The 19,963-nt window shown below is 38.9% G+C and overlaps 3 protein-coding genes, 1 long non-coding RNA gene and 2 pseudogenes across 8 annotated transcripts; all 6 read left to right on the top strand.

Annotated features, from left to right (window-relative positions):
* Nucleotides 1–325: 325 nt before the first annotated feature.
* LOC147946536 (uncharacterized) lies at nt 326–3,223 on the top strand. The gene is made up of 2 exons (XR_015588384.1): nt 326–2,770; nt 2,944–3,223. It is a non-coding gene; the product is annotated as an uncharacterized LOC147946536 (long non-coding RNA).
* Nucleotides 3,224–6,862: 3,639 nt separating this feature from the next.
* Nucleotides 6,863–8,921, top strand: LOC147946535 (uncharacterized). The gene is made up of 4 exons (XM_087496954.1): nt 6,863–7,625; nt 7,692–7,897; nt 8,033–8,161; nt 8,364–8,921. Exons 1-4 carry the CDS (start codon nt 6,863–6,865, stop codon nt 8,919–8,921), a joined length of 1,656 nt encoding a protein of 551 aa, XP_087353080.1.
* Nucleotides 8,922–9,375: 454 nt separating this feature from the next.
* On the top strand, nt 9,376–11,660 carry LOC104765870 (DNA repair protein RAD51 homolog 4). 3 transcript variants are annotated; one of them, XR_002037439.2, is made up of 9 exons: nt 9,376–9,507; nt 9,775–9,854; nt 9,971–10,168; nt 10,370–10,501; nt 10,586–10,678; nt 10,774–10,882; nt 10,968–11,038; nt 11,115–11,270; nt 11,370–11,660. XR_002037439.2 is itself a non-coding variant. In XM_010489656.3 (9 exons), the coding sequence occupies exons 1-9, from the start codon at nt 9,420–9,422 to the stop codon at nt 11,415–11,417; spliced, it is 963 nt and encodes a 320-aa protein (XP_010487958.2). In that variant the 5' UTR covers nt 9,376–9,419; the 3' UTR covers nt 11,418–11,660. The 3 variants fall into 3 exon arrangements, 2 of the variants coding, with proteins under 2 accessions (XP_010487958.2, XP_087364259.1); XM_010489656.3 differs by having other exon boundaries at nt 10,774–10,870; XM_087508133.1 differs by lacking the exons at nt 11,115–11,270; nt 11,370–11,660 and having other exon boundaries at nt 10,774–10,870; nt 10,968–11,083.
* A 5-nt stretch (nt 11,661–11,665) lies between these two features.
* LOC104765852 (uncharacterized) lies at nt 11,666–14,868 on the top strand. The gene is made up of 2 exons (XM_010489634.3): nt 11,666–13,148; nt 13,576–14,868. The coding sequence occupies exon 1, from the start codon at nt 11,741–11,743 to the stop codon at nt 13,130–13,132; it is 1,392 nt and encodes a 463-aa protein (XP_010487936.2). The 5' UTR covers nt 11,666–11,740; the 3' UTR covers nt 13,133–13,148; nt 13,576–14,868.
* Nucleotides 13,485–14,868, top strand: LOC104765861 (dirigent protein 25 pseudogene; annotated as a pseudogene). The gene has a single exon (XR_015595013.1). The product of XR_015595013.1 is annotated as a dirigent protein 25 pseudogene (transcript).
* A 79-nt stretch (nt 14,869–14,947) lies between these two features.
* Nucleotides 14,948–17,478, top strand: LOC104765846 (exocyst complex component EXO70H1 pseudogene; annotated as a pseudogene). The gene has a single exon (XR_015595011.1). The product of XR_015595011.1 is annotated as an exocyst complex component EXO70H1 pseudogene (transcript).
* The last annotated feature ends 2,485 nt before the right edge of the window (nt 17,479–19,963 follow it).

Raw genomic sequence — 19,963 nt, 5'->3', positions numbered from 1 at the left:
TAAATAAGATAAATTGCATAATTATAATAACTATCAAAAACTATTTATTTCAGATTTATACAATACTAATTTATATAGAAATGTGATTTTAAAAGGTGGCAAGAACTTGGTGAATCTTTAAATATTAATTGTAAATAATAACTTAAGTTGTAATTAAATAAGGTAAATAAACAAAAAGAAGAAATAATAGGTTTACATGGTTGTTTGGTTAAGGTTTACCTGGTTATGGATTTAGATTTGAAGAACCGGTATATAGAATTTGGGTGTTGAAAACGAATTGGACAGTAATTGGAGTTTTCTTATCCAATGTGCTCCTTAGAAGTTTCTTACAAGTTCCATTCTACGCCATCTTCTTTTTGTATTTCTTAGTCCCGTAATTAATTTTACCTTACTTCATTAGTTTAGAATTTCAGTTATTCGAAGAGCTTGTATTTGAGAATGTGTTGTTTGATATTTGATCATGTACTCTTGGAAAGGTTTGCATTTTGGCATAAACTATACAAGTCACAGACTCGTTTGCTTCTAAAATTTCTAGTTAAATAGTCGGAATTGTTTCAGAATGTTTGCCTTTGGATCTTCTTTGCATGTTTTGACTAAGTTTTGAACTTTACAATTACATGTTTGCATTTGGATTTCTTCAATGTATCGCTCCCGTGGTTTTTTTTTTTTTTTATCGAATTTCAGTGTCAATGGTTGAATGTCAAGAAACTGTTGGGCGATCATAACCATGATAGAAAAATAAATATGCTACACCCTAATTTTGTTACATGTTTGAATTCTCATGAACAATGTTTAAATTTTTATGATTAATATATATTTATAGATAAATTCCCAAATGTGATTATTTGTTTTTTGTTGCTCATTATGTTTTGCTTTTCTAAACTATATAAGAAAACGAAAACAATCTATACTGAATCAGGTTAAATCATGATATTCATAGATTCTAATGATCAATTACATTTAGGAAAAGGTATGTTACAACCCGTTATGATTGAATAAGCAAATTTAAGATATGTAAAAAACTCTTCGGATCGATAGAACTCACAAATACATGATTGTTGTTCTCTAAATTTTCCACAACATTCCGTCGTTGGTGGGTTTCCTGTTGCGGCTAGTAAGCATGCAGGGTTAAGTTTTGCCACACTGCCTGCCGTTTTAGCCAGTCCTCCGTATATTGGAGCCAAATATGATAGAAGGAAGGCGATGAATATTAATGTTATGAATTTCATGTCTCGATCGTAACCTTAACAACTCCTTTGATCTAATTCTAGTTGTTTATGTATTTCTTTACCTAGAAATTGTATTAGATATTTTGATGACGCGATGTTGAAGCAATATATATAGAGATAGAGATGCTCTACAATCAGCCAAATAAGGTAGGTATTCTAAAAACTTGAATACATATACATTTTCTAAGGAGGAGAATAGATTAGGGACTATAATTGTAATTACAGAATAGTTAAACCCTACACTAATGTCTATATATGTTGTAAATCATTTCTCTTAATGAATCATTCAGCCTTTGCTCATATGGTATCAGAGCAGTAAAGACCTAAAACCTAATTTTGTTTTCTTTTTTGGCCGCCTCTATTCTCTTCTTCCTCTTTTTCTTCCTTCACCTCTATTCTCTATTTCTTAATTTTCTTTGTTTTACGCTTTTCCTTTGGCCATGTCTTCCACCTCCGAGATTTTTGCCCCCACTGATGCAACCTCGCTTGTCAATGTCAATATGACAAACATCACCAAGCTGACATCAACCAACTTCCTCATGTGGCGGCGCCAGGTTCATGCCTTGTTCAATGGCTACGACTTAGCCGATTATCTCGATGGATCTACTAGTACTCCGCCTGTGACGACCAACACCGATGGCGTTGCCTCTGCTAATCCATCTCACAAACACTGGCAACGACAAGATCAGCTGATTTACTCTGGTCTTCTTGGAACAATCTCCGTCTCGGTGCAACCACTCCTGTCGAAAGCAACGACGTCTGCTGAAATCTGGACAATCCTCGTCGACACCTATGCGAATCCAAGCCGTGGTCACATCAGACAGTTACGTGAACAGATCAAGCACTGAACAAAAGGTGCAAATCTATTGATGACTAATTTCAAGGGCTAACCACTCGCTTTGATCAGCTGTCTCTGCTTGAGAGTCCCATGCCGCATGAAGATCAGATTGATCGCATTCTCAATGGTCTCTCGGATGATTATAAGCAAGTTCGTGACCAAGTCTAAGGTCGTGACACTCCACCCTCGCTGACTGAACTTCATGAGAAACTCATTAATCATGAGTTGAAGTTGCAGGCCATACACTCTGTTTCTGCTACGGTTCCGGTAATTGCCAATGTCGTTTCCCACAAAGGTCATAACCGCTATCAAGGTAACAACAACCGCTCACGTGGGCACAACACATGGAAGCACCAACAGTCCACTTCTCGTCCTGACTTCCGTGGTGGACAAGGCAGAGGTTATCAAGGACGTTGTCAAATCTGTGGTGTGTTTGGTCATAGGGCATGACGGTGTACTCAACTCCAGGCGTCCATCAATGGCTACAATCCTCCTCACGATGGTGGTGCTCCATATTCCGGTGGTTATCCGTCGTTTCCAATGACACCATGGCCTCCGCGTGCAAATGTGGCGACGGTTCCGCCCTATAATCCAGCAAATTGGATTATGGATTCTGGTGCAACACATTACCTGACTTCGGATTTAGCTAATCTCTCGTTGCATCAACCCTATAATGGTGGTGAAGAGGTGTCAATTGCAGATGGTTCGACTCTTCCGATTTCACAAATTGTTTCAGCTTTACTTCCTACATTGTCTCGTACTTTAGCACTTACTGACATTTTATATGTTCCAAATGTTCAAAAGAATCTCATCTCAGTTTACCTTCTGTGTAATGCTAATAATGTCTGTGTGGCATTTTTCCCTGCTCATTTTCAGGTGACAGATCTCAGAATGGGGCCCGATTGCTCCAAGGCCGAACTAAGAATGAGCTATATGAGTGACCGGTTATCCACAATACCATCACTAGTTATCATATTTCACCCACACCAAAAACAGACCTTTCATCTCGGCACTCTCGCCTTGGTCACCCCTCTCTACCTATTTTAAAAGCTATTGTTTCCAAATTTTCTTTACCACTTTCTTCTTCTTCACAGAAACAGTTATCATGTTCTGATTGCTTTATCAATAAAAGTCACAAATTGCCTTTTTACACAAATACAATTGTCTGTCATCAACCTCTTGAGTATCTTTATTCCGATGTGTGGACTTCTCCACTTGTCTTAGTTGATAATTTCAAATATTATCTTGTCATTGTTGATCACTATACAAGATATATATGGCTTTATCCGTTGAAGTAGAAATCTCAAGTAAAGGAAGTTTTCATGGCGTTCAAATCTTTGGTGGAGAACAGGTTTCAAGCTCGCATTCGCACATTGTACTCTGACAATGGTGGGGAATTTGTTGCCTTGAAACAGTTTCTGATCACCAATGGCATTGCTCACCTGACCACTCCACCTCATACACCCGAACACAACGGTATTTCTGAGAGAAAACACCATCACGTTGTCGAGACTGGTCTTTCATTATTAAGCCATGCCTCCGTACCAAAGACGTATTGGACATATGCATTTGCCATTGCCGTGTATCTTATCAATCGTATGCCTACCGATGTCCTGAATGGTGTCTCTCCATTTGCTAAGCTGTTCCAACAACCGCCGAACTATCTCAAACTTCGTGTATTTGGGAGTATGTGTTAACCTTGGCTCCGTCCGTACAAGACCAACAAGCTAGACGATCGGTCTACCACATAGTGCCTATAAAACACTACAATAGTTATAGAATAGATATACATTACAGAGTGCCACTTGAATACATATACATTTTCTAAGGAGGAGAATAGATTAGGGACTATAATTGTAATTACAGAATAGTTAAACCCTACACTAATGTTTATATATGTTGTAAATCATTTCTCTTAATGAATCATTCAGCCTTTGCTCATACATTTAGTCAATGCATTAAAATCTAGTCAAAAACTTGAATACATATGTTTACTCAATGCATTAAAATCTAGTCAAAAACTTGAATACATATCTTAATTATATATAGAAAATATAAAATGCATTAAAATTTAGTCAAGAAATTCATAAACAAATAATGCATTTTATATTTTTTATACATATATATTTATAAGATATGTATTCAAGTTTTTGAATAGATTTTAATGCATTGACTAAACACATATGTATTCAAGTTTTTAGAATGTGTTAGATGTGAGAACTTATTTTTAGATAAATTACATAATTATAAATGAACTATCAAAATTTGGAACCAAATTATTTATATAAATTATGGAAACATTCAATCAAACCATATTAATCCACACTTGATTTTCTTTATGAAAAAAGATTGTTTGAATTCTTAAAATATCTAATTATAAATAAATAATAATTTGGAAAGTAGAAAGAAAAAGAAGAAAAAAAAAAAACTTAAATGTTTACAAACTAATTTCAATAACATAAAAGCAGTTGGGGCGATTCTCTCTGCGACTAGGCGTTCCAGTCATACCGTTTCGATTCTCTGATCGTTTTTCCGATATGGAGTTCCCTTCCGACTACAAATTCTCCATGTTTTAATTTACAGATGTTTGTTGGTGGTTATTCTTTGTCAATTATACTTGACGGTTTTCTGTCTCCCCGATTTAAGAGGAGTAACTGTCAATTGAAACCGTCGTGGAACCACTATAAATTAACCTTCTTCCCTCGCAATTCTCTACCCTTCTTTTCAATTCTGTTTCTTAACAATCTGATTACTTTCACGATGAGTGACTTCCTTCGAAAATCAATTCAAGACCTTGATCTGGGTATTGATGATCTCTCAGTGGTTCTTCCTCTGGAATTCACTTATAGAGCGGCTGCTATAAACCGTTTTACTATTGTGGTCACGCCGGTGAATCTAAGAAAACAGAATCTCCGTTCTCTAATCCGTCAAATGCCTCGCGTGTGGGGTTTCGCCGATGGTTGTGTGGGTCGTCTCATTGACGGAGGACGGGTGCAATTTCGTTTTCAGACTGAAGAATCAATGAACCTGGTATTACGAAGAGGTCCCTAACGACTAGATGCTGTCCATTCATCGATGGTATCCTAATATCAGCGAGGAAACAATGCAAATTATCCCCTTTTGGATACAAATCCAAGGTATTCCTATTCTCTATCTGACAAATGCTATGGCTAGATGGGTTGGTAACAGATTAGGTTTTGTTACAGAGGTAGACTATGATGAGAATGCTAATCAAGTAGGGGCTGTAAGGGTTAGGATAGATTGGAATTTAGACAACCCCCTTAGGTTCCACAAGAACATCCAATTCATTGTAGGAGAAAATACTATTGTTAAGTTTCGATATGAAAAATTAAGAAACTTCTGCAAGAAGTGTGGATCCTTGAAACATGATGCAAAGGAGTGTCCTCTTTTCTTTGATGTTGGTGACGATGTTAATCCCGGTGAATCGGATGATGATCGTGGTGGAGATGATCATAATGGTGGAGATAATGAAAATTCTACAACTCCAACTCTTGTCACGGTGGATCCAGCAACTCTCATCCCTAGACTTCAAACGACTACTCCGACAAACTTTTCTACACCCAACAATGGAGTTCCAACTGATTCATCATCCTCCTTACCAAGTCTCTTTGAATATACTGAACTAACTGCTGAACGCATACGCTATCTTCATGCAAAATACAGTGGTAATGTTGCAGAGAGTACGAATCTTCTTAATGAAAGCAGCGACAATGCACAATCTGGTTTTGTCTTAATGAAGCGTAAGCAAGTGAGTTTTTAGGATGAGTTTAACAAGGCTGAAGCTGCTGAGGAAATGGCGGTCTTGTGCCAACTCCGCAAAAGAGGGAAAGCTACGGTTTCAGTGGGTTCCTGTTCAGTAACCAAAGGATTCGACGGAGGCGCGGGGGGCCCGGTACCCCCAGAGGATCCAATATGAGAGTCCTATCATGGAATTGCCAGAGTGTTGGCCCTTTGCTAACAAGATCTAGACTAAGTAAACTATGTATAACTACTAGGTGTGATGTTCATTTTCTTTCTGAAACTCTGAACCAGTGTGATGTTTTATCTAAACTTATGTATGACTTAGGATTCTCAACTGTACCCCCTCAAGGAAGGAGTGGTGGTCTAGCTTTGATGTGGAAGAATCATGTATCTCTCTCCTTAAATTCAAAGGATGAGAGACTCATTGATGCTTCTATAACACTTAATAATATCCATTGCTATTTGTCATGTGTGTATGGTCACCCAACTCAAAGTGAGAGACACCATCTTTGGGAAAGATTCAAATTATTATCACTCTAACGACAAACTCCATGGATACTTATTAGTGATTTTAATGAAATAATATCAAATCAAGAAAAGATGGGAGGACCTCCAAGAGATGAATGGACTTTTAGAAGATTCAGAGAAATGATATCTACACGCGATTTGTTGGATGTGCGATCAAGGGGAAACATGTTTTCTTGGGTGGGCGAACGTTTCTGATTATCGTCCTATTGCCTTATGCAATGTTTTATACAAAATAGTATCAAAGTTCTTGGTACAACGGTTGAAACCTCATCTCAATGGCATCGTATCTGAAGCACAAGCTGCTTTTATACCAGGACGAATCATTCAAGACAATGTGATGATAGCTCATGAGTTGATGCACTCTCTCAAGGTTCGAAAAAGAGTTTCACAGACTTATATGGCGATAAAGACCGATGTTAGTAAGGCCTATGATAGAGTGGAGTGAAATTTTTTAGAAACTACCTTGAAGGTCTTTGGTTTTTGCGATCAATGGATAGGTTGGATAATGGCTGCAGTTAATTCAGTAAATTACCCTGTTTTAATCAATGGTGTACCTCATGGTAACATAACACCAGAAAGAGGGATACGTCAAGGTGATCCTCTATCACCTTACATCTTCATCCTCTGTTCTGATACCTTAAGCAACTTGATAAATTCAAGAGCCAAATACGGAGATATAAGAGGAATTAAAATCGGTATTGGAGTAGCAAGCATCACCCATTTACAGTTTGATGACGACTCACTCTTCTTTTGTCAAGCAAACAAACGAAATTGTCAAGCACTGAAGGATGTTTTCGATATTTATGAGTACTACTCTGGTCAGCAAATAAACAAATCAAAGTCGATTATAACGTTTGGGTCTCGGGTTTATGGTATGACACAAGACCGATTGAAGTCGATCCTAAATATACCAAATCATGGTGGAGGTGGTAAATATTTAGGTCTTCCAGAACAATTTGGTCGAAAGAAAAAGGAAATGTTCACTTATATAATTGACCGAGTGAATAATAGAACATCTCATTGGAGCTCAAGAACTTTATCACCTGCAGGAAAGGAAATAATGCTCAAATCAGTTGCAGTCCTGATGCCTATTTATGCGATGTCATTTTTTAAGCTGCCAAAGGGTGTCACCTCGGATATTGAAACTTTATTAATGAACTTCTGGTGGGAACGAAATTCACAACAACGTGGGATTCCATGGATCTCATGGTCAAGACTTAAATATCCTAAAAAGGAAGGTGGTCTAGGTTTCAAAGATATCGAAAAATGTAATGATGCTCTTCTTAAGCAAGCCTAGAGACGGTTTCAATTTCCTAATTCTTTGTTTGCAAAAGTCATGAAAGCACGCTATTATCGTGATGATACTCTATTGGATGCAAAAGAACGAAAGAACCAATCTTATGGCTGGTCTTCCTTACTGAATGGACTGAAGGTGATCAAAAAAGGTTCTCGATACATAGTTGAAGATGGCAAGTCAATACGTCTCAATACTGATAATCTGCTACCAGCTCATCCCCCTAAACCGATAACAACCACAAATGTACATCATCATAATAAAACATCGGATATTTTGATTCAAGAAATTGGGAGCTATCATTCTTGAGACTTACACCAAGTTGAGACTATACCGATAGTTGAAGATAAAAAAGATATCAAGAATTTATATCTATCACAGATTGGAGTACTAGACAGATTAATATGGTATTATACAAGTAGTGGTGAATATACTGTTAAATCGGGATATTGGCTTCTCACTCATGACCCCTATGATGCTCACCCTTTCCCACCTATTCCTCATGGCTCAGTGAAGCTCAAAAATAAAATATGGAAACTCCAAATTTTACCAAAAATCAAGCACTTTCTATGGAGAGTATTATCTAAAGCTTTACCTACAACTACCCGGCTTCGAACCAGAGGAATGCATATTGATCCTCTTTGTCCAAGATGCAACCAGGAAGATGAATCAATCTTACATGCTTTATTCATGTGCCCTTTTGCAAAATTAGTATGGCAGCTATCAGACATATCGCCGCAACATAGTAATCAAGTGCACATGGATACGGAGTCATCTATTGAAACACTCCTCAATTCAGCAACTCAACATAACAACCCACAAAAGTTTTATTTACCCTTTTGGCTCCTTTGGCATATATGGAAAGCAAGGAACACACAAGTTTTTGATAGCATTAGAGAAAGATCCTTCAACCACAGAACTCAACATAACGACCCACAAAAGTTTTGTTTACCCTTTTGGCTCCTTTGGCATATATGGAAAGCAAGGAACACACAAGTTTTTGATAGCATTAGAGAAAGATCCTTCAACCACAGTTTTGAAAGCGGTTGCTGAAACAAAAGAATGGATAACAACTCTAAATCTGGACACACAGATTCCTCCAACCAGTTCTTCTACGAATTTATCAACTTGGACAATACCAAGCTATCCAATGTTTAAATGTAATTTTGATGCAGCTTTTGATACACATAGTCACTCTACTTCAGGTGGATGGATAATTAGAGACTATCAGGGAGAAGTTTTGGTTTGGGGGAGCAACAATTTTATCTAACTCTCAGTCGGCACTAGCACTACTATCGGCTTTAAAACTAGCATGAATTCGAGGTTATAAGTCGATGATCTTTGAAGGGAATTGTGAAAATTTGGTGAAAATTGTTAATGTCATCAAAAGAATGCGTCTATTTCGAATGTGATTCAGGATATACATCTTTGGGGATCAAAATTTCATAACTTTGTTTGTAAATTTACAAGAAGGTCATGTAATGTAGTTGCTGATACTCTTGCAAAATTTGGATGTCAAAATATTGTTTTTTATGTTGAATCTGTAACAAAGCCTGTTTGGCTAATTGAACCACTTTGTAATGACTCTGGTTAAGTAATATAAACTTCTTCGACTAAAAAAAAAAAAAAAGCAGTTGGGTTAGGTTAACCGGTTTCCGGATTTAGAGTCTGGGTTTTGTGAAACCGAACCGGAGGCGAATTGGATTGTTCTTCTTCCAAGTCTGATGAAGTCACAAATTTGGGGGAAGTGGGGTGTACTGTCGGAACAATGGCGCCTCTCAAACATCTGGAGAAGGAGAACCCAATCATCGACGCCTCTTTCCGATATTTCTGCGCCTCCCATGGAATCCTAACAGGTTCTGTTCTTCTTCTTCTTCCTCTTCTTGCACCTTGTTTTCGTGTATTGATTCTGTTTGATTCCCGTAAAAACCGATTGTGATTGGCATAATATGAACATGGGAAACGAAAACGAAACTTCTTAGTCCAGTTAGTGTAATTTTACTTTAAACAGTTTCAAAATTCAGTTTTAGAAGAGCTTGTTTTCTGGAATTTGGATATTTGATCTTAAGGTGTTCGACGAATTGCGTTTTTTGGTTTTTTTTCTTATCTGTTATAAATTGCAGTTGAGGATTTCCTTCTACATGATCTCGAAGTACTTGCTGCATTTTCAGATCGACAGACAAATTCAGATAGATTGAAAGAGGTTAGCTTTTTTATTCACTGAACGTTTCTGTCGATTTGCTCAATCAATTGTTGAGTTTTTGGCTGTGTGCTCAGAGGTATATATTTATCTACATGTCTTCCTTTTGGATTCTTCAGGCTATCACTGTCATGCTTTCTTTGGTAGAACGTCAGTGTCACTCATGGTTGAATGGTATGGAGCTGTTGGAGGATCTACAGCGTAATAAACATATATTATCAACCGGAGACATAGGGACGGACTCATTGCTTAAAGGTGGATTCCGTGAGGGTCAGGTGACAGAACTTGTCGGACCTTCGTCTTCTGGTAAAACACAAGTATGTATTTAAATACTTTTGCTTTTCATACTGCCACATCACATAATACTTGTATGCTTATAAATTGTGGATTGTTTCATTCAAGCGTTTTAAGCTGCAACCAATAATGTAGACATAGAAACCGTTCCTAGAAGGATTTTTTTGCCTTTGCTTATCCCTTCTCTCTTTACATTGTGTGATTTCTTATGAGTGAATATTCAGTTTTGCATGCAAGCTGCTGCAAGTGTGGCAGAGAAGCATGATGGCAGAGTCTTATATCTAGACACGGGGAACTCATTTTCTGCTCGACGCATTGCTCAGTTTGGCTCAAGTTCTGATACTTCTTTAGGACAGGTTTATTTACTGGAAACTAGTGTCCCCTAGCTTGTTAGTCACCAACCATCAATTCTCTTATGTACGAGAAATATATATGTGCAGAAATTCATGAGCAGAATATCATGTCACACGGTTTATGACATCTACACATTGCTTGAGACGCTGCAAGGTCTAGACGTTACTTTGAGATCGCAGGTATTACGCTGGCTAGAAGATGCATTGTCCTCAATGTCTGTACAATGTCTATTTTTAAGTGTTAATTAACCATTTGTTTGATCTATCTATTTCAGGTGCAGACGAATGTGAGTGAACACCGGTTACGGTTGTTAGTTGTTGATTCAATCTCTTCTCTGATAACCCCAATCCTTGGAGGCAGTGGCTCACAGGGTACATGTCCTTGTACGTCCATCACATTTTCTTCATCTGAATGGTTAACTGATGAGGTGGTGATTATGAAGTATAAGTCACAACTCGGTGTGTGCAGGACGCGCTTTGATGGTGGCCGTTGGATATATGCTTAAGAAGCTGGCACATGAACATAGCATCGCTATACTGGTATTAATGAAGTTTCAGGGCATCGGGTGTGTTCTTGTGCTTTAAAAGTTTAAACCTTTTTGTACTATTACTGAAGGTGACAAACCACACGGTGGGTGCTGGAGGAGAAGGCGGTAAAACCAAACCAGCTCTTGGGGAAACATGGAAAAGCATCCCACACGTGAGACTTATGTTATCGCGTGACCATAAGAACAGCAACTGCACCATCTCCATCTTAAAACACACATCCATGGTACTTTGCTTACGAAACAAATATTTCCCATCTCTTAGTCCAGATTCGTTTAGTGAGGTTTTACAGTTTCTGTTCCTATTTGTCATCTTTGTTATATAGCCCTCAGGCCAAACTATGAGGATCACGACTCACAAGGACAATCGATAATGTTTACAAGTCTCCTTGGTCATCTACGCCATATCGTTTGGATCTGCAAGATGAGAACAACCACCGTAAACGAGGAAAGAAACAATCCTCAGATAGATTCTTGTTTTGGTTATAAAATGTAAAATTGTAATGCAACAACGAATTCATAGAAAAAATTCAATAACCTTTTTCAAGATAAATATGTAATGCTACACTATTGTTTAACAAATGATGTGTGTATATAAGCGATCAGAGTATGGACAACACATACGTTCATTTTTTTCTTTTCCAGAGTTGCGTATATCTGAAACAGAGCAAAGGAGGAAGAAGACGAAGAGAATCCAATGCGAAGAAAACTATCGTCTCTTTTTCTAATTACCAATCGCAGCATCGCGTCTCGACAACATTACCACACATCTCGACCTGACAAACCCACGAAGAAAGCCAACAACAACAGCCATGAACCAACAACACACAAGTTCACCAGGAAGCCATGGGAGGAGGTGCCGTTTCTCACCGATCTCAAAGAGACAGAAGACCCAGAGGAAGCTCTTTCTCTCTTCAACCATTATCAGGAAATGGGTTTCCGACACGACTACCCATCTTACTCTTCTCTCATATACAAGCTCGCCAAGTCCCGTAACTTCGATGCTGTCGACCAAATTCTCCGCTTAATCCGCTACCGAAATGTTCGTTGCAGAGAATCCCTCTTCATGGCGTTGATTCAGCATTACGGGAAAGCTGGTTCGGTGGATAAAGCCGTCAATGTTTTCCACAACATTACCTCCTTCGACTGTGTTCGTACGATTCAGTCCCTGAACACACTCATCAACGTTCTCGTCGATAACAGCGAGCTGGAAAAGGCTAAAAGCTTATTCCACGGAGCAAAGGATATGCGTTTACGTCCCAATTCGGTATCTTTCAACATATTGATCAAAGGGTTTCTTGGAAATTGCGATTGGGAAGCTGCATGTAAGGTGTTCGATGAAATGCTTGAGATGGAAGTGCAACCGACTGTGGTGACGTACAATAGCCTGATTGGATTCTTATGCCGAAATAACGATCTGGGCAAGGCCAAGAGCTTGCTTGAAGATATGATTCAGAAAAGAATACGCCCCAATGCTGTGACATTTGGGTTGTTGATGAAAGGTTTGTGTTGTAAAGGAGAGTACAATGAAGCGAAGAAGTTGATGTTCGACATGGAGTATCGTGGGTGTAAACCAGGCCTTGTGAATTATGGGGTTTTGATGAGTGATCTTGGGGCGAGAGGAAAAATAGATGAGGCAAAGCTTCTACTAGGAGAGATGAAGAAAAGGCGGATCAAACCAGATGTTGTGATCTATAATATTCTAGTAAACCATCTTTGTAGTGAGGGTAGAGTCCCCGAGGCTTATAGAATGCTGACTGAGATGCAGATGAAAGGTTGTAAGCCGAATGCAGCTACATACCGTATGATGGTTGACGGGTTTTGTCGTATTGGCGATTTTGATTCAGGGTTGAATGTTTTGAATGCAATGCTTGCAAGCAGACACTCTCCTACACCTGCAACATTTGTATGTCTGGTTGCTGGGCTGATAAAAGGTGGCAACTTGGATCATGCTTGCTTTGTGTTAGAGTTGATGGGAAAGAAAAATTTAAGCTTTGGATCTGGTGCTTGGGAAAACCTACTTTGTGATCTCTGCATCAAAAATGGAGGAGCTTGTTCTGAGGCTTTGTCAGAAGTGATATCTATCTAAGCGTGACCTCTTTAAGGTGAGATTCTTATGTTTGTTTTATTCCTAAGTTAAAATGGAACAAGGTGGATGAATTTAATTCCTTCTTGATTCAAGAAATTTGTTTTGAGGGAATTTTTTTGCAGAATTGGTTTATTAAGATTGATTTACACTGTAGGTGGGGTTCTAAGTTGATGTATATATTAAAGATCAAGTTATAGCTTAAGTTTTCTGGGAATATTTTTTAATGTTTTTTCCTTAAAACCAAACCACACATATAATGGACAAGCTGTTACCTACTCCGTTTCATCAACTACATCTTCTTTATGTCACCAATATTGCTTCATTTATATATAAATGCTCTTCTAGGATCAACTTATATAAATTCACATGACAAGTAAAAACAATTCAATTCAAAATTCAAAGTAACAATCTTAGCCTCTAATTTTTGTCCTTCTCGATGGCAGACTGCAAGGTACTCTTCTTCCTGGTTTTGGCCCTCGCCATTACTTTTGTCTCAGCTGGTCGGATTCTTAATGAAGAAGAAGATATTGGGTTGGTCCCTTTGCCTACCACAAGTTCAGGCCCCTTTCCCATTCCTAGTTCAGTTTCTGCAACTGGTATCGCTTTTGGTACAGGTCCAGCCTCAGGCGGTTCAGTTCCCTTGACTTCTACTTTTACTAGCCCCGGACCTCTACCAACCACTGGTTCTAGCCTTTTACCGGTTGCTAGTGCGAGTCCCTTGCCTGTTACTGGCCCTGGTCCTCTACCCACCACTGGTTCTGGTCCCTTACCGGGTGCTAGTTCGGGTATTTTCTCTAGTGCAGGTTCAGGGCCTTTGCCTACTGTCGTTTCAGGTGCCGCAGCTACGGGTCAGGGAGCAGGTGCCGGGTCAGCGATTGGTGGTTCAGCTCCCGACCACACTTTGGTTTTCTTCATGCATGATATACTCGGGGGCTCAAATCCGACAGCCAGAGCTGTGACTGGAGTCGTTGCAAACGCAGCTCTCAGTGGCCAAATTCCATTCGCTAAGACCAATGGCGCAAACCTCCCTATTAGTAACGGTGTTCCAACAGACAATAACAACAATGGAATCCTGAATAACAACAACGTTCCACTTCTTGTCGGGCTTGGCGGAACCACTTCCAACATCCTACAGAGCAACGGAAACAACATATTGAACGGTCTCCCTGTGGCTAACGGTGGCCAGCTCCCATCGGGTTCTTCTCTTCAGATGCTCATGTTTGGGACATTGACGGTGATAGACAACGAACTTACTGAAGGGCATGAACTGGGGTCCGGTCTGCTTGGTAAAGCCCAGGGCTTCTATGTGGCGAGCGCCGTTGATGGAACCAGCCAGACTATGGCTTTCACGGCTATGTTTGAGAGTGGTGGTTATGAAGATAGCATCAGTTTCTTTGGTATACATAGAACAGCGACATCAGAATCTCATCTTGGGGTCATGGGTGGTACCGGTAAGTATATGAATGCGAGAGGATACGCCATTGTCAAGACTTTTACAGGTGCCTCCGGGACCCAACAGCAGCAGCCGCAACGGTTCACAGATGGACTCGAAACTGTTCTGGAGTGCACCGTTTATCTTTCTTACTAGCTTTTTTTTTTTCTCCCTCTTCTCTATTTGTTCTTTGTCGTTTTGAAATGTAACAAAATGTGAAAAGCTATTAATTTGACAACAAATCCCCCACGTTAATTTCAAATTTCACATAGGAACAAAAAGAGAAAACAGTTATTTGCCACCATTTGTTGACCATTTTAACAAACTATTGTATGCCTCTAATTAAAATATTAAATTATCTGTAAGAATGTCAGAAAGAAGATTAAATAAATTTTGTTGCACAACCAAAGAAATTCACATATGTTTTATCCAGCCAGACAAAGTCACTTCAATAGCTAACTAAACTGCAATGCCATATCGGATTGTAGTCATATAGACCATTGGCATAATCTGCAGAATCAAAGACTTATTGTTGGTAAGGCCGATCATATTATATTTCCCGAGTTTTAAAAAACAACAAAGGAGAGAAAAAGAGGGACGACAAGCGTGTACATTTTGATGGACTTTTGGACCCAACGGCTCCAACAGAAAAAACAAACAGTGGTTCGAAAAAACACAAACAGTCGTCGAAACAGATTCTCCTTTGAAAAGCCTGACCACCAAAACAAGAAACCAAAATATGCCTGAATAAATACCCCCAACACCGTAAGACTCATTTCTTCAAACCCAAGAAACGATGGTGCTCTTGAAACCCTCTGCCTTGCTAAAATCCTCTAAGCCACGGCCGCAACAGCAACAGGGCTTCTCCGAGTCTCTAATCGGCGATAGTGTGGATGCAGTTGACGCTTTCATAAGCCAATGGGTTTCTCCACACCAAAACGATTCTTCTTCATCGTCCTGCATCCTCTCTTCTCTCTTCTCAGCCCAAAACCGTCTAGAAGGCAGACGCTTCCTCGAGGTTCTCGGCAGGTTACAATACGCCATTCAGAGTACGGTTGTGGTGAATCCAGACTCAGCTAAGCTTGCTCAAGGGCAGGATTTGATGCGCAAAGCTATGAAGCATTTGGAAAAAGAGTTTTATCGGGTTATGAAATCCAATAGCCGGTTTTTGGATCCTGAATCAGTCTCCGGTTGGTCTTCTGAGTCAAACACATCTTCGACGAGATCAAGTGTAAACGCTTCTGACTCTTCTTCATCTGATGATAACGAGCTTGATTCCGAATCCTCATCTGAATTAGGCATTGAGACAAGACGATTTGGAGAGTCTGATGCTATTGTGGATTTGAAGATGATAGCAAATTGCATGATCTCTTCTGGCTACGAGAAAGATTGTGTCAAAATCTATAAGAAATTTCGTAAAAAGATCATCGCCGACGCACTAACTCGCCTAGGGTTTGAGAAGCTAACCTCAACGCAGATGCAGAAACTGGATTGGGAGACTCTTGAGAAGAAGATCAAAGTCTGGGTGAGGGTTACGACAGTAGCAATCACCACTCTGTTCAACGGAGAACGAATCCTTTCCGATCACATATTCTCATCCGTCTCCGTCGCTGAGTCTTGCTTCGTTGAGATTACGCTACAGAGCGCGTTGAGCCTCTTCATCTTCTCACTAACCATAGCGAAATCCAAAAAAACTGCGGAGAAGATCTTCCCAACGCTCGACGTTTACCAAACCATCTTAAACCTAATCCCCAAAATCGATCAGATCTTCAGCTACGATTCGACCGCTTCCGTCAGATCACAAGCGGCTGAATCTCTAGAGAAGCTCTCTGAATCGGTGAACGCGATGATGACGGAGTTCCAAACGTCGATTACGAAAGAGTCGTCGAAATCGGCGATTCCTGGCGGCGGAGTTCATCAGCTCACGAGGTATGTGATGAACTTCATCGTCTTCCTCGCAGACTACAGCGACTCGCTCGCCACGATTCTCAAGGAGTCATCGCTGCCTTTGCCGGAGGATTACTTCAGCAGCAGCGGCGAGGAAAATCCAGGATCCGGTGGTCGATCTCCGATGGCGGCGAGACTCGCGTGGTTGGTTCTCGTCTTGCTCTGCAAAATCGACGCCAAATCTCGTCTCTACAACGACTCGGCTCTCTCGTATCTCTTCCTAGCGAACAACCTGCATTACGTTGTGACCAAGGTCCGTACATCGAACCTGAGAATCGTACTCGGAGACGATTGGGTGACGAACCACGAGGTGAAGGTGACACAGTACCTAGAGAAATACGAGAAAAAGGCGTGGGGAGACGTGATAGCGTCGCTCCCCGGAGATACGACGGCGGAAGCGAAGGCGGAGGAGGCACTGAGACGGTTCAACGAAGCGTTCGAAGAGGCTTACAAGAAACACAAGACTTGGGTCGTACCCGACCCGAAACTGAGAGGCGAGATCCAAGCCTCCGTGGCGAGTAAGCTCATGCCCGGGTATACGGGTTTCTACAAAAAATACCCGGTCGGCTCATGGAAGAATGTCATATTTACCCCTGAAGATCTTAATAATTACATAACCGACCTATATATCGGTTTAGGAAGAAGCGTGCCCGTATCAAAGACTCACAAGTATGTGGTGGCTAGCCATGTCACCACGGATGTGAAGCATTGCTCCATGTAAAAAAGCTCGCTCTCGCATTATTCGATACCAATTTAAAAGAATTGGTATCATAGCCCTGTCCTAGTCTAAAAAGCCCATACCAATTTTAGGCTTCAAATTATGTAGAATAAGGCCACGGCCACATTCCCATTTGCCTGTCTTCCAGAGTGTACTTGTGCTCGTTTGTACGCACGTGTTTGTGTTCACACAATCACAGTCACGCCTAAATCACATTCTTTCTTTATAAATCACCTTTTATTTCTCATACCCATAAAGTATACTATATGTTTAGGCTCCTAGTTTGTGTTTGTATTGGGTTAATTTAGTGATTTCCATCGTAGTCGAATAGAAACCATCGCAACTGTGAAACAAAAGGCTGGTTGGTTTTAAATGTTTAGTTTAGTTCGTGAATGTTACGATGATTAGGTCATTAAGGAACATGCACTTTGTGAGGTGTTTGGTCAAACATGCACTTTTGTCGTTGGGTAGCCCATGCGATGGATTTCAACTATATTTGTTCAAAAATATATTCTAATAAAATTTGTGATTAACTAACTTAAATTACACTAGTTTTGCGAGAGGAATTTTACTGCAGGCAAAAATTTGTGAAAAAGATATTCCATTGACTTTTAAGATATTTTAAATAAATGAATTATGATAGATGATGACCGACAGAACAATATGGCTCGTTGCTACAAAAAAGGTCATGATTCGCCGCAGCAAAAATTAGAAAACAAACAAAACAAATTGTGGTTGGAAGTTAAGTAGTTAGATGAATTTAATGATGATTTATTTTAGTATTCCGTATATGAAAAAAACATAGGAGAGACGTATACCAGTTTGGCCACGATGTATCTGCTATCGTAAATAATTTTTCAGTGGCATTATACATGTTAAACTCATATAACGAAAAAAACATTGCTTCGAAGCAGTAAACATCGTCGTTACTGTTTCTATGCATGTTTCTACGGTCTAATGAAAACAAAATAAAACCATATATGCATGTTAAGTTAACATCTCATTATAAAAATAAATAACATAAAAAAGTCGTCAGATTTAATATCTCACTGTCATGAACCTCATCTCTCTCATGATGATCAGATCATAACCTGATTTCAATTATTGTTCCTTTTGGTTTAATTTTGATAATCTTTTTGATTTAGTAACTCATTTGTTTTTCCGATTGTTTGTATAACAAAGTTTAACTTTCATGCGTGATCACTGATCAGTAATTTAATTTTCTCAACCTATAGTAGTACTTATTATATTTGGCCTACAATCTAGGTTTGAAAGTAATGTTCTTCAGAATATTCAAGGACACTTAATCATTATAAGGCTAAGTGACAGAGACGTATGATTAATAATTTTAATCACGTAAATGATTGTGAACCAGTGTCATCTCTCCATTTGCTAGCAATTGATCGAATCGACAGTTTTGGTTCTTTGGATCGGATAATCTCAAGAATTGTCAAACAACTTGTGAAATGAAATGACCAACAACCTAAAAACACCGGCAAACATTAACTCTATCATTATTGGAACGAACCTCAAAACTACTCTTAACTCTTTCACTAATATATACTCCACTACTATACATGACCATTTCTTTTTGTAAAGCAAGTTGACTCGCAGTAAACGCGTGATCGTCATTGACAACATATGTACTGCGTCCAAATAATATACGTATATAAATTAATACTACTAGATACATAAGTCTTAAAGAATTAAACGAGATGGTTAGGAGTTTGAGCCGACTAATTAAAAATAAGAGAAAAATGTAAAAAGACGTAGGCAACACGCAGATAGTGTGAGTAAGCGTTGATGTTTTGTAGCAAAAGAGAGATACGTATTTTAAGTAGGTGGAAGTTGAGATGAGCTATCACAACACTCTCACTTACATATATTATCCAAAAAGTTCATAATTTTACAAACCTGCTTTTTCTCATACTCACACCTCACCAAATCTCTTTTATTGCTCTTTCATCTACAACCTCAATTTTTTTTTGTTCATATAACATAAAATAAAACATATATACAATCTTAACTTCAAAACTTTGGTCCAACAAAACGTACGTCAATCGATACAATCGTTTGCTCTAGCTTATGAATCCTGTTTGACGTATATCATGAATTTGTAGCAACAGTTAGTTTTGATATTAAATAAAATTAATATATGATTCTTTTCTACGGATGATGTTAATAACTGAAGTGAAGATGAAAAGAAGTTTAATTAGAAATGTCTTTAATATCATAAATGTCACAGAAAATATATATATAGTCTTGAAAAGTCGGAACGTACCAAAATTTTCAGCGTGTATTTATAAACTTAATAAATAGACACAGGCGAAGTCTTTCTCGACTTAGCATATACTAATATACATCCACATCAATGTGTCATCTTGTTGTATGACACAAGTTAGTATGACAATCACTGTTTTCGTGGAATGTTTGAGAAAACAATAGAGAATCGAATACAATTGGCTGTCTGATATAATGGCCAGAATATCCACAAAATAAATTCCATTTTTTATGCATATCTAATTTTACTTCGCCAAGCCTAACTTTGCTACCCAAACCCAAATCTCTCTAGCTACTAGGTTATTCTAATGGTTTAATTAGTTTACTTTGCTAACTTATATTATGATCAAAGAGGGCCTGAGACTCACTAGTCTTCTACGTGACATATATAACTATAGGAGACATGAAATTTCATCTATTCATTGTTGAGTTGAAAACTATATATAGAACTTGA

This window comes from Camelina sativa, chromosome 3 (genome assembly GCF_030686135.1).
Source record: "Camelina sativa cultivar CO46 ecotype springtype chromosome 3, ASM3068613v1".
NCBI classification, from domain to species: Eukaryota; Viridiplantae; Streptophyta; class Magnoliopsida; order Brassicales; family Brassicaceae; genus Camelina; species Camelina sativa.
This window is presented reverse-complemented; position numbering and strand designations above follow the sequence as displayed.

Bases quoted from the DNA above. Each gene is read 5' to 3' on its own strand.
- LOC104765870 (XM_010489656.3), top strand. From the start codon at position 9,420: ATGGCGCCTCTCAAACATCTGGAGAAGGAGAACCCAATCATCGACGCC. The intron at 9,855-9,970 runs GTTAGCTTTTTT...TGGATTCTTCAG, and splicing joins ATTCAGATAGATTGAAAGAG to GCTATCACTGTCATGCTTTC. The intron at 10,169-10,369 runs GTATGTATTTAA...GTGAATATTCAG, and splicing joins CGTCTTCTGGTAAAACACAA to TTTTGCATGCAAGCTGCTGC.
- LOC104765852 (XM_010489634.3), top strand. From the start codon at position 11,741: ATGCGAAGAAAACTATCGTCTCTTTTTCTAATTACCAATCGCAGCATC.
- LOC147946535 (XM_087496954.1), top strand. From the start codon at position 6,863: ATGGCTGCAGTTAATTCAGTAAATTACCCTGTTTTAATCAATGGTGTA. The intron at 7,898-8,032 runs GTACATCATCAT...TATCTATCACAG, and splicing joins AACCGATAACAACCACAAAT to ATTGGAGTACTAGACAGATT. The intron at 8,162-8,363 runs GTGAAGCTCAAA...TTGCAAAATTAG, and splicing joins CACCTATTCCTCATGGCTCA to TATGGCAGCTATCAGACATA.